The sequence below is a fragment of the Muntiacus reevesi genome, chromosome 3 (assembly GCF_963930625.1).
Source record: "Muntiacus reevesi chromosome 3, mMunRee1.1, whole genome shotgun sequence".
Taxonomy (NCBI): Eukaryota; Metazoa; Chordata; class Mammalia; order Artiodactyla; family Cervidae; genus Muntiacus; species Muntiacus reevesi.
The window spans coordinates 13,801,652-13,814,993 of NC_089251.1; the positions used below are offsets into that span (position 1 = coordinate 13,801,652).

The 13,342-nt window shown below is 55.7% G+C and overlaps 1 protein-coding gene across 6 annotated transcripts in view; it reads right to left on the bottom strand.

The window, feature by feature from the left end:
• DAB2IP (DAB2 interacting protein) overlaps positions 1-13,342 on the bottom strand; it is a 209,778-nt gene that overhangs the window by 126,339 nt on the left and 70,097 nt on the right. For 3 of the 6 annotated variants that reach the window (XM_065928530.1, XM_065928532.1, XM_065928527.1), the window contains exon 1: positions 10,248-10,489. The exons of the other annotated variants lie outside the window; for them this stretch is intronic. In XM_065928530.1, the coding sequence (XP_065784602.1) occupies positions 10,248-10,371 (124 nt within the window). In that variant the 5' untranslated portion in view covers positions 10,372-10,489. Of the gene's footprint in view, positions 1-10,247; positions 10,490-13,342 lie in introns of those variants that run through there. 6 annotated transcript variants of the gene reach the window in all.

Consider the following 13,342-nt stretch of genomic DNA (forward strand, 5'->3'; position numbering starts at 1 on the left):
TCTCTTCTATAATGGGTGTTTCTTTATTACTTCTGTAATCCTAGAGGTTGAGGGGAAAGGGGTAAAACATTGACATGCATGTATGTGCATGCTAAGTTGCTTTAGTCCTGTCCAACTCCATTCAACACTATGGACTGCAGCCTGTCAGGCTCTTCTGTCCATGGGATTCTCCAGGCAAGAATACTGGAGTGGGTTGCCATGCCCTCCTCCAGGGGATCTTCCCGACCCAGGGATGGAACCCAGGTAGGTTATGTCTCTTGCATTGGCAGGTGGTTTCTTTACTTCTAGCACCACCTGGTAAGCTCCAAAACACTGACTTTATATTCTTTAAAAAGGAGACACAGGAGTCTGGCCCATAGCCGGTGGTCTCCCCTGGGGACTATCAGTGACCCAGGAGCCTCTTCCACAACATCGCAGGAAGGGCTGCCCCAGCCCCCAGCCCATGCCCTGCACTCCTTAAACTGCACCCCCCACCCCCCGTCCCCCGCAGACGGCTCTGCCTCTGGGGGTGGGACCAGAGGGCTGCATCTTGAGTCCTGGGCAGCCCAGTGTCCCATCCCAGGAGGACTCAGAGGTTGCCGCTGCTGGGGAGGGTGCGCAGGCCCCCAACCAATTTGCTGCTAAACACACAGCTCTGAACTGGTTCCTGGACACCAGGTGGAACGGTGACTATCCAGACAGTTAATGGCAAACCCAAGCTTCTCTCAGACCTCCAGATCCACCCAACTTCTCCAGCAACATCCACTTCTGCCCACCGCCCCCACCCCCAACTTTTTGACCCCCTGCAGCCTCCAGTACTTTATCTATCACTCTCTTGAAGGCGCTCCCCAAAGCACCCCCCCACGGCAGTCTGGTCTCCCTCTCCCACCCCTGCAGCAGAGTCAGAGCAGGCCTGTTAGCCACGCTCCCAGCTCCGGAGGCCCCTTTCCCCATCCCAAGCCGCCCCACTTGCCCAAGCCTATCTCACCACCAGCCCCCACCATTCTCCCTGTGAGCATGGCCCCTGACCTCTCTCTCCCAGCTCAGGCCCGTTCCTCTTGCACCAGGAGGGCTGACACAGTCATCTACGATCCCTGATTTCCACTCTCCCCACTACCTGCTCACCGGATCACATCAGTCTAGCTTGCTGGGGGCTTAAAATCATTTTTAAGCCTAAATCGCAGCTCTGGTAAGTACAGTGAGAGTGAAACATCAAGGACTCGGCCACTCAGTAGCTGGGTGATGCTGAGCAAGGCACGTAACCCATCTGAGCCTCAGTTTTCTCATCTGCAACACAGAGCTGATAAGATCATCTGTGAGAAAGGGCTTCCCTGGTGGCACAGTGGAGAAGAATCTGTCTGCCAATGCAGGGGACATGGGTTCGATCCCCGGTTGGAGAAAATTCCACATGCTACTGGACAACTAAGCCGGTGTGCGACAAGCCACTGAGCCCATGCTCTAGAGCCCGAGAGCCGCAACTACTGAGCCCCTATGCTGCAAGTACTGAAGCCCACGCACCTAGAGCCTGAGCTCTGCAAGAGAAGCCACCGCAATGAGAAGCCCGCACACAGCAACGAAGCGGAGCCCCCTCCACTAGCCTCAACTAGAGAAAGCCCACAAGCAGCAACAAAGACCCAGTGCAGCCAAAAATAAATCAACAAATAAGCAAAAAAAATTTTTTTTCAAAGATTATCTGTGAGAATGAGGACTTAATGAAACACGGCACATGAAGAACTTAGAAGCAGACACTGGCTCTGAGCGCTCGAAAAAGGACAGTTGGTGATATTATAATGACTGTTATTTCCAGAACTCTCCCTGGGAGTCCCTCTGGCCTGCCAGGGGGGAGTTCCAACCTCTTGGCTCACCATTCAAGGCCCTGCCTGTCCTTCCAGTCACACCATCTGCAAACCCGCTTCCCGGACCACCTTCCCCTTAGGCCCAGCTTCCTGCAGGTGGGGGCTGACTGTATGCTCTCGGCAGCCCCTGGCACAGGGCTTGCAAACAGTAGGTGGCTCATTAAAGCTCTGCTGCTCTGAACAAGTACAAGTAACACTTGTAGCAGCCTCTGGGGGGGAGAGAATGCCAAGGAACCATCTGGATGGTTCCGATCCCCACAGGCATCACATTTTATTTCTAGATCAGCCCTAACAGAGCTACAATTAACCCCTCAGGCTTTGAGTGAACAGATAATGACAACTCACCCCGCCTATAACGATACCCTACGTTGCTTCACATCGACTTGCTCAAAGTACTTCTGAACCCAGAGGTCACACAGCATTGATGGTGCACTCAGGAGGACTCACACCCTGGCCATACTCCTGATCCAAACCCAGTTTCCAGGATAGAGATCTAAGTGAAAAGTGAACATTGCTTAGTCGTGTCCGACTCTTTGTGACCCCATGGACTATTATCCTCCAGGCCAGAATACTGGAGTGGATAGCCGTTCCCTTCTCTAGGGGATCTTCCCCACCCAGGGATCGAATCCAGGTCTCCCACATTGCAGGCGGATTCTTTACCAGCTGAGCCACCAGGGAAGCCCAAGAATACTGGAGTGGGTATCCTACCCCTTTCTCCAGGGGATCTTCCCGACCAAGGAATCAAACCGGGATCTCCTGCATTGCAGGCAGATTCTTTACCAGCTGAGCTACCAGGGAAGCCCTAGAATAGATATAAACGAATTAAAAAAAAAAAAAAAAAAAAAAACACCTTTTCCCTAAGACTACCCCAGATTGCCGATTTATTGATTTCCAACCTCTAAATTCAAGTTCTACAAACCCCCAAGCCAAAGGACACCAAAAGGAGGCCCATCGATGGCTGCCTGGCTCCCTCTGGCCCCGCTTTCTTCCTCTCCCCTCTGTTCCCTCCTCCACCAGAGGCCTAGGGGAGCAGGCAGGGCCTTGCACCCCCACACCTTCTTCCCTGGGCTCTGCCTTTTCCATTTCACAGTCGTGTCAACACATCACCTCTAAGGGCCAAGAAGAAAGAAATGACACAGCCCAGATGCCGACAGAGCTCTCCTGTCTGCCAGGGAGAAGAGAGAAGGGAAATAAAAGCTAACAAGACTTCCAAAACCAAAATCCCCAAACCTCCTCTCGGGTATCTGGCAGCTGTCAAAGTCAACACAGGAAGCCGGTGGAGGCGGGGGAGAGCCCATCCCAAAGAAAAACCCGGGCAGCAGTGGAGTCTGGGATTCGGAAACCAAGCAAGGCTGCGTTTCCAAGGACGCGGGCGGCGTCCTCACGGGCTCAGCTTTTCTGCTAACGTACAGGTGGTCTGTCTAGACTGCGGAACCAGGCCCGTCCTTTCCTGAGCACCGAGTCTACTCTTTTTTAATTTTTTTTCCATTCGTATTATTTGAAGGGCTATTGAGATTCCCCTTGCTTCCTTATTTATGCAATCAGAGGAAACCACAGCACAGAGAACCGCTTCCAAACTCAAGGCCACGTGGGCCAATTTCAGATGGATAATTAAATATTGAACAAACGCTGAAATGCCTCTACTAGATGGGGACGGCTAAAAATAACCACCCTGCCACTCCACGCGCGGGCATCTCCGCTGTTCCCTCTCAAAACCCTCCTCCCAGCAACTGTCAAACACAACCTTCCCAGAGAAACGGCAGGCAGGCGGGGGTGGGACGGGGTTGGGGGGGACCGGGAACTGACTCCCCAAACACCTACTTAACAGAAAACAAAACTTCAGCTCCCAGCAAGCTCTGAATGTTCCTGACCAGGAAATACTCTCCCTTTCCTGACATTTAACCAAGTGGCCTCAAGAGGAAGGTGCAGGGGAAATATCACAGCCATTGCTTTTCTTTTAAAAATAGCCAAAAGGCTACATGTCATTTCAAAGCATAACACGTATGAGGTTCGGGATGTGAGCACGTTTTGTGTCAAATTACACAGGAATTCAACCCCTCTTCCTCCCACCAAGAAGACCCAGCTGCCTCAGTGTCCCCATCTGGGCTAATCTTTTTTTTTTTTTTTTTTTAATTAATTTTTATGTTTTGGCTGCACCACACGGCATACAGGATCTTAGTTCTCTAAATGGGGATTGAACCCGTGCCCCTGGCATTGGAAACACAGAGTCTTAACCACTTGGCTCCCCCCCACCCCAAGGAAGCTCCCTATCTGCGCCAATCTTAAGCAACAAACAAAATCAGTACCAAAATAGGATGCAAAGGAGTATGGATTTCAGACATAGGTCACGTTAACGTCTTTACATAACCTCGGGCAAGGGGCCTTGGCTCTCTGAGCCTCAGTTTCCACAGCTGTCATGGGGCACAGTTAGCTCCCAAGGCTGGAGCTGCAAGAGGCAGCCAGGATTAATTCCTCCGACCTCCCCCATCAGCAGCTAAGCAAAGGAGGCTCTGGGGCCATGCCTGAGTCACCGGGTCTCAAGAAGTACCAAATGCGGGGAGGCAGAGACAGGGGCCCGGCAATCAGAGCTCCAACCTGACCCACTGAAGTCTGCTTCTAAGCATAAGCTCAGGAGGCCAGGGGCCTCGGTTCGAACCTGGCCTCTTCCTCCACACCCTGAGATCGTTTCCTCCCCTGGCAAAGGGAAGTGATGGTGATGATCCCAACCTCTAAGAGGGTTGGAAAGTTAAAAGGAAAAGGTCGGGTGAAGCTCTTAGCACCGAACCTGGCAGATGGTCAGGTGGGTAAAAGAAAGTTATTTTCTTCCTTATTATTAGAGGTGAGGAGGATGGGCCAGATACAAAAAGACTAAGAGGCTAACAATCCAGTGGATGCACTGGAGCCTAGTCTAGGTCTCCCTCAAGAGCCTAGACGGCTTGGGGAAGTGGGCCTCAAACTACCTGCCTGTCTCCAGGGACCTCACATCAAGAGATGCTAAGCCCTCAGCACAAAGGAACTCGGTAGAAAAACAGGGTGGAGGCTGTAAGTCCTGTGACCTGCCCAGGGAAAGGACATGGTTGGCAGGCATGAATGGGAGCAGGGGTGGGGACCGGGGAAGAGAGTGGGCCTGGGGAATGGCCTGAGTCATCCAAGGCACAGAGAGAGGCCGATCAGGAAGACTGACCCCCCACACACATAGATGACAATGGGGTCACTCCCCTGCCTCCCTCCTGAATTATGGCCAGGATGGCTGTGAACACTCAGTAGAGTTGTTGACTGTGCAAATCAGATAGCAGGAGGAGGAGGTGGCCTTATCAAAACCGAGGCCTGACCCCAGAAGGATCTGCCTACGGAGGAACAAGGTGGTGTGTTCACAAGCTCAGGATATGCAGTGGGGCACGTCTGGGCTCCACTCTTTCTGAGCTGCCTGAAGGTGGACAAGGCTCCCACTCTCTGGGACACGGCTTCCTCACCTAAAACATGAGAATAATGCCAGTACCCATCTCACAGTGCTGTTGTGAGCATTAAATAAGGCAAATAACCGAGTTTAGCCCACTGTCAACACAGCAGTGTGTTGATTGCCTGGAGCAGGCATTCAACAGACAGAAAGTCATTGGAACCTTATTACCTGTCATGAGCAGGAGTAAAGCTCCCAGGACCTGAGGCATGTAAGGGTGAGGAGGGCCTGGGGAAGCTGGGGCCGAGACCCTCGAAGGAGGGATGGTGTCTCAGCAGGAACAAAGGAGAAACAACATAGAAAAGGGAATGTGCACAATCTCAGCGGTCTCAGCCAAGTTGGGGGCCCTTGCATGGACATTTAAAGACTGAGGGGACCACAACCGGCCCCTCCAGGCTGTTCTCAGGCCTGTCCAGCCCCAGGGCCCACACCGCTGCCCAGGGCCCTCTCAGTAGGTCTCCCTGCATCCGGGGTCCCCAGGAGTGGTCTCAGCATCCGCCTTTCCCCCTGGTGGCACTCGGGCACCTCTCTAACCATCGTTCCCAGTTAGGAAGCAGATTCTTCAAACCAGCAACCCCCCCCCAACCACGTTGCCACCTTACTGGGGTTCCATACCCCCTCTGTGCCTCACTGTCTCCCTCTGGACCCCAGGGGTTGGATCACTCGGCTGCCAACTTCTAAGTCCTGGGAGGGGACCACCACCTCAGGGGATCAGCCCCAGTCCTCCCAGGCACCTGTGTGAGGTCCTCCTGTCTGCATTCCTCGGGGGGTGCTGGGGCACTCCTGGGAGCCCTCTCCCGAGGTCCCTCTCACTGATCCCAGCATAGCTTAGCAGGAAAGACCCCCAGGTGGAGGGGAGAAGAAATACACAGCAACCAAGGCGCAGGGCCAGGCCATGGGGTGTGTGGGGGCGTGGCAGAGGAACTGACCATCTAAGGAGAAAACCCAGGCCAAGACTACAGCGCCCAGGCAGGGCCTGGCATGTGTCTGGATGCCTGGAAAAACTCAGATGAAGACATAAAGGAAAGAACCTTCCCTGAGTATAGGGATGGGTACTCCAAGAGGTCTCCTGACACGTGGAGGCAACAGGACAGGATTAGCCCCAACTGACAGATGGTGAAACTGAGGCCCTGGGATGTGCCTAGTTACATAACTAGCTCGTGGCTGATCTGAGCTCATTTCCCACGACCCACTGCCCTGTACCCCAAAAAGGACTCAGTGCCCCATGACAGCTCAATAAGCCAGCCTCCCCAAGTGACTATGAGCTTGTCAAGGGCTGGGAGCCTGTGCAATTCCTCCCCATGTGGCCCCATTCCCAGCACAAAGCAGGTGCTCAAGCCGTGTTTGCTAGCTGAGTGAATGGGCGAACTTTATTCACACGAGGGGGAAATGCAAGTTTTCCCAGGGGTACAAGTAGCTCAGACAAAGCTTATCTTGACCTTGGTGGGAGTAGGTGGGAAGGTACCCTGGCTAGATGACACACTTTGGGTGGCAGGACCCCCCCAAATTCATGGGTCACACCCAGCCTTCAAGTGGGCTGAGCCACAAGGTCCAATGTAAAGTGGCCAGACGACCCGCGCCACGCCAGCGTCACCATCTCCACCCTGCCTCCGGCCATCATCAAACTTCGTACCCAGCCCCATCAGCAGCAGATTCACTCTGCCTCTTCTGAGGATTCAGGGCTCAGCGAAGGAAGTAACACTGCTTATTGCCCCGCTCCGGTCACACCTTGGGGGGCTGCAGACACTGTCCCTCAGTGGCAGCCCCACCAGAGACAAAGTCTTCCTCTTGAGCCTGCAGGGAGCTCCGCGCCACCCACTCCAGAGAGACAGCGGGGGCGGTGGGCAGACGGGTGCAGACTGGTCACAGCCCTTCCCCTGGCCAGGCCCAGCTGGGTCCCCACCACCTGCCAACTCTTCCCTGTTCTTTCCTGTTTCTGAACAAACACACATCTGAGTTCTCGGTCATTGTCCTTCCTTGCTGGTGGCAGATGCCGGAATGGGTGTGAAGCAAGGGCCAGATCAGGGCTGGGATGCCTGGGGACCTGATGATGTCACCACCATGGGACCGAGCCCCACCTCCCCAACCACCGTAGATGGGGAGGTTGAGGCCTGAGGTCACAAAGAATGAGCTCAAGGCCTCGGGATGGCTCCCCCAGCAAGAGTTCCCACCTGGATGGGGGTGTTACCCTCAGGGGGAGGGGTGGCCCTGGAGGCAGAGTCAGGAATCTAGAGTTTACTGGAGGGAGGTTTGCCCCCCCCGGCCGGGTAGCTCCACCTGTTACCCTGCCAGGCATTTCCCCTGCTCTCACCCATGATTCCACATGGCTCAAGGGCCTGTAATCAGGCCCCAACTACTGTTCCCCACTATCCCCTCTTAACCAATGCATGCCCTCTGCCACCCCAGGATGAATTCCACCCACAATAAAGTAAAGTAAAGTTAGTCACTCAGTCATGTCTGACTCTTTGCGACCCCATGGACTGTAGCCCGCCAGGCTCCTCATCTTTGGAATTTTCCAGGCAAGAATACCAGAGTGGGTTGCTATTTCCTTCTCCAGGGGGATCTTCCTGACCCAGGGATGGAACCCAGGTCTCCAGCATTGCAGGCAGACTCTTTGCCATCTCAGCCACCATACCAAGACATTTTCCAACTCCCTGTCTTTGCACTCTGTCCAGATTAAGGACATCCTTACTCTGCTCTGTAAGAATAAGGACTTACTTATGGATAAGACTTACTCTGCTCTGTAAGAGTAAGGACTGCTGCTCTGTCCAGAGTAAGGACATCCATAGCTCACACCACATCATTGTGACCCGAGTCCCAAGCAGCACAGGCTTCTAGCTTGCCATGTATGGGGTTGGCCAAAAAGTTCATTTGGGTTTTCCCATCACATCTTATGGAAAAACCCGAGCAAGTTTTTGGGCCAGCCCAATATTTGCTGCCCTCAGTCCTTAAACAACCCTGCCGTCATCACCTCCATTTACCAGACAAGGCCACTGAGGCTGAGAGGTAACTGACCAAAGGATGGCTTTGTGCAGACCCGGGGCTTGAACTCCCATCTGACTCAACCACTCTCTCGGCCAAAGGAAACTCTACCCAGGTGGTGAGACCCAGTCCAAATGTCACCTCCTCTGGGAATTTCTCCTTGATTTCCCCAGACGTAACTTCTGTTCAAGAACCGTCTCCTCCTGCCTCCCTGCAAGCTGGGTGCTCACCTGGGGCTCTCACACAAGCGAGCCTGGGAGCTGGGGCTCAGGCTGGCCAGACAAGCATTGATTGTCTCCTGCTCAGTTGGCTGAGTGGGAAGGGAGCTTTTGATCCTCTCTGTGCCCACCAGGCTGGAGCTGGGCTGAGGTCAAGAGTGAAGGGAAGGTCACAGAGGGAATAAGGCAGGGGTGGGGTGGGTGTAGGAGGTGGTCTGAGCTTGCCGGGGCATCTGTACACTCCTGCTTCTCAGCTGTACCTGGAATCTTCCATGTACTAGCAGCCCCCTTTGATGGCCCAGGAAGCTGAGAAAAGGGATGAGCCATGTCCAGCATCACAGTGCTTGAGCCCAGATCTCTGGTGGCCCAGGTCCAGGTTGGAGGGAGGGAGCAGTCAGGGACCTCTTCAAGGAAAGCAAGGGGGAGGAGATCACAAGTCTCGGGAGAGGCTTGAAGACTGAATTCCCAGAACACACGCGCATATGCATTCCCAGCCTCAGCTTGAACCCTTCCACGCATGGGGAACTCACTACCTCAGGAACTCACCACTTCCTGAGGAAGCCCCGTGCATTGCTGCTGAGCCCTGACTGTGGGAAAAGTCTTCCCCGTTCCGGGGGAGGCAGATGAACTTGTACTGCCTGCCTGCCTGACGTATCCTCTCACTGACCAGAAAACTGAGGTTCCGGGCAACCACAGGGGCCAGGCCACAAAACCAGAGCCCGGAGCAGGGGGCACTTGACCAGATGCCAAGCACAGATTTGCTCAAACTCCTCTGGGTCAGGCTGGGCACCAGGCCAGCTTTCCGGATTCCCAAGATAACCTGATGGTGTAAACACAGTCCAGGTATCCACTAGGTGCTCCCAGCTCCCCATCCACCCTCCTCCCACTCATGGGCACCTCTGTGGGCCTGAGCCTCTGCCAGGACTTCGACCTACCCAGGGCCCTTTTGAAGGCCACCTCCTTCCAGGGGGGCCTCCCCACTCCCTCCTAGCCAGCCAGGGAAGGAAGTCCCGGCCCCCACCCAGCCCCCTGGATCACAGGCCTTTCCAGCTGAGGATCCTGTTACTGGAAAAAGAAAATGCTGCTTGCACCTCCCCCCTCCGCGTCCTGCCTCCTGGCCTTGAAAGAGAGAAACTCCTTTCAAAGGAGGTGGTGCCCACCCTCGCCCACCCACTCAGAGACGTCCTGGACAGATGTTACAGGCTGGCGCTCCTCTGGAGCCAAGGACCCCTGGAATAGGACCCCGGAGATCTACACACCTGTCCCTCCACCCAAGAGGTGGTGGAGTCCTGGTTAAGTCCCAGAGGAGCCACGAGGGGGTTAGGGGGAGGGTAGGCTGAGAGGACAGGGTCCTGCTGGGCTGGGAAGAGCCAGAACCTGAGCCAGAACCGCCCAGGGTGACTCCATTTCCCCCCCACCCCCTACTGAATAAACTGAGGCGTAGAGGTTCAAACTGAGGGTCAGAGGCAAGAAGCTGAACTGCGATCTCCACTTTGCCTGCCCTTGGCATGAGGAGACCCCCAAGCCTCAGTTTCCCCCGATCCCCGACCCACCCCCACCCCCAGCGTGGTGGATGGGGAGAAGCTGGGGGAATGGGGACCAAGTAGACAGTAAGGGGCAACCACAGGGGGCGGGTGAGAGGGTCCGGGGGAAATCGACAGCAGGAGGACCTGGGCTCCCGGGCACCCCAGGGCACCCGGCGGTGAGCCGGGCGCTAGGGAGGACCCGGGGGTCAGGGGTCGGGGTGGCGCCTACCCCTGGCGGGCCGAGTCCGGCTGCGGGAGCGGCTCCTCTGTCGCTGCAGCCGGGGTCTCCGGAGCAGCCGGTAGTAGTAGGAGGGCCTCCCGGTGCTCTTCCTGGCGCCGCCGCCCGCGGACATGCTGCCGCCCGCCGGGCACCGGGCCGGGCCTGGGCGCGCTCACACGGGCCCCATCGCCCGCTCCGGCCGGCCCGGCGGGCGTCCCCGCGTTCTCCCGCGCGCCGCTGCGGCCGCCGCCGAGGCCAAGGCTGCCCCACAAAGTCGCTCAAACTCCTCCTCCCGCTCCCGCCCTCCGCGGAGCAGCCGGCCCCGCCGCGGGGGCCGGGGACCGGGAGGCCGGGCTGGCACCGGCCCGGAAAGTCAGTGCGGGAGAAATCCCGGCCTGGAGTCGGCGGGGCCAGGCGGGCCGGAGTGCCCGGGACCCCAGGCGGGTCCCCAGGAGGGTCATCGAGACCCTGGGAGCTTGAGGCCAGACCTCTGGGGGCCCGCGGCGCCCCACTCCGCGGGAGGGTATAAACACCCGCGTGTGTGCGCTCTCTCGGCGCTGGGCAGGGCGCACGCAAGGCGACCAGGTGGGCACCTTGCTCCCGAACTGATCACCTTCGATTGGGGTTCGAATGAGGCCGGTGCCGCAGGGTTGGTTTCTGCCAAGGCTCCCTAGGCTGAGCACCCACACATAAACACACCCCCGGACATACCAGGGCCCCTGCCAGGTAGAAAGCCTTCTCTTGTGGCTCAAACGGTTAAAAAAAAAAAAAAAAAAAAAAAAAATCCTCCTGCGGATGCAGGAGATGCGGGTTCGATCCCGGGGCTGGGAAAATCCGCTGGAGAAGGGCATGGCTACCCACTCTGCCTGGAGAATCCCATGGACAGATGAGCCTGGAGGGCTATAGACCATGGGGCCACAAAGAGTCAGGCAGACTGAGCAACTAACACTTCACTTTCACTTCACTTCAGGCAGGACATTCACCTGTTCTTTTAAAAATCCTCCTGTTTGATATATGTGTTACTTTTATATATTTACAATTAGGGTGTGTATTTCAAGCATACAAAATCTAGAGAGAACAGAATGAACACCTATGTATCCATGGGGGCTTTGCCAAATCTGAACATTTTGTCCCTTTGATTTAAAGTGAAAGTGAAAGTCGCTCAGTCATGTCTGACTCTTTGCAACCCCATGGACTATACAGTCCATGGAATTCTCTATGCCAGAATACTGGAGTGGGTAGCCTTTCCCTTCTCCAGGGAATCTTCCCAACCCAGGTCTCCCGCACTGCAGGCGGATTCTTTATCAGCTGAGCCACAAAGGCAGCCTTTGATCTAAACCTTCTCCCAAGTGAAACACCTCAGATGCTGTGAGGTCTCCCTCGCTGGGCATTTACAGCAGTTCTGGCCGGGCAGAACCATCCCTACCCCACTGTAGGGATGGAAACTGAGCCTCCCTCTATGGCATCCTGCTGAAAGCCTTCAAGTCAGGCACTCCCCAGCTCAAAAGCCAACCATAGCTCCCCAGAGTCCCAAAGCAACAAGTGCAAAGAAGCTTCTTTAGTATTTGAGCCTCCAGCGATCTAGTTCCCAACAAACCACCCCAGCCTCACCTCTGTTCTTCCCCTGCTTCTCATGCCTCTTTACTCATGAGAGACATGGGCCCCATCCCTGGGTCAGGAGGAACCCCTGGAGGGGGAGGTGGCAACCCACTCCACTATTCTTGCCTGGAGAATCCCATGGGTAGAGAAGCCTGGCAGACTACAGTCCATGGGGTCGCAAAGAGTCAGACACAACTGAAGCGACTTAGCACGCGCGCGCGCACACACACACACACACACACACACACAGAAGGGACTGGCCTCCTACGGACATTTCTCTGCTTGGCCAAAGTCCATCATTCTAGGGCCCACCTCCTGCGGCTTTCCCTGGCCACCCTGGCCATTGGTGGGAGTATCTCTCTCTACACTGCCTTGCCTCTGCAGCAGCATTTATTTTAAAAATTATTCTCATAACCATCTGCCTAAGCTCCAACCCCTCAAGTACAAAAGGGGAAACTGAGGCCCTGGCAGGGAGATCTAACCTGCCTCAGTGACAGAGACAAAGGACCTTAGACGGGACTCTGACAAGTAGTTCTAGGGGTGTGTTGGTGGGAGAGGCATGTGGGGGGCCTGAGGGAGTCTGGACGGCTTCCTCCAGCACAGCTGAAAAGGTGGGGCCCTGGAGGGGGTGGGGCAGTCAGCGGGAATCCAGACCAGGTTTTGCACCTCACAAAGGAGACCCCCTCCCTAGCTCCCTCAGCAAGAGGGGAGGGCCCCCAGGTCAGGAGAAGCCTGGATCACAGCTGGAAGCCAGGCGCCTTCCCAGGACCAGGGGGGAGGGGCCGGAGGGGTATTTGCTCCTCCAAACCTTGTCTGGGTTGTCAGAAGCCATCAACTCCCCTGGCCCCTCTCCCCAGAGCTCTGGCCAATCCCTGGGGAAGATGGGAAACCACAAGGGCTGCAAGGACCCCATTAGCCTCCTTTGGCTAAAGCACCGCTCTAGCTCGTTTGCAATAGCAGACATTACCAGGAGCCTCTTTTACAAATGCAGAGGTCCCTGGATAGAGCGGTACCCAATTCTTCCACCCAGAGGTGGGCTGGGTTCTCGAACCTCCTGCAGGGCATCCAGTTTGGAGCCTTTCCACTCATCTGGGGCTCCTACAGCCACCTACCCACACCTTGGCATTTCCAGGAAGAATAACTTCTGAAGCCATGGCCACTAGTTTTGAGGGGGAGGAGGACTCCCAGGAGGTCCAGCTCAGGATGGGGGCAGGAGTCTTCTGGCCCAGTTTCCTCCCCAAAGCAGGAATTCCCTGATGGGCCAGGTTCTAGCTTTCTCAAAGGAGATGAGAGACTGATCAAGTCATCAAGCTGATTAAGGCTGGGATGAGTGGGTCTTGTCTGGGACCCCCAACTAGCAGATTTAGAAGAGTGTGTGTACAGGGGGGGGCTTCAGGATCTCATCTGTAAACACAGCTGGGCTTCAGAGGTGTGGCATCGACTCTGCTTATGCTTGTGTTCTCAAGTCTTTCTCTGTGCCTCCGTTTCCCTGCCTACAAGAAGTT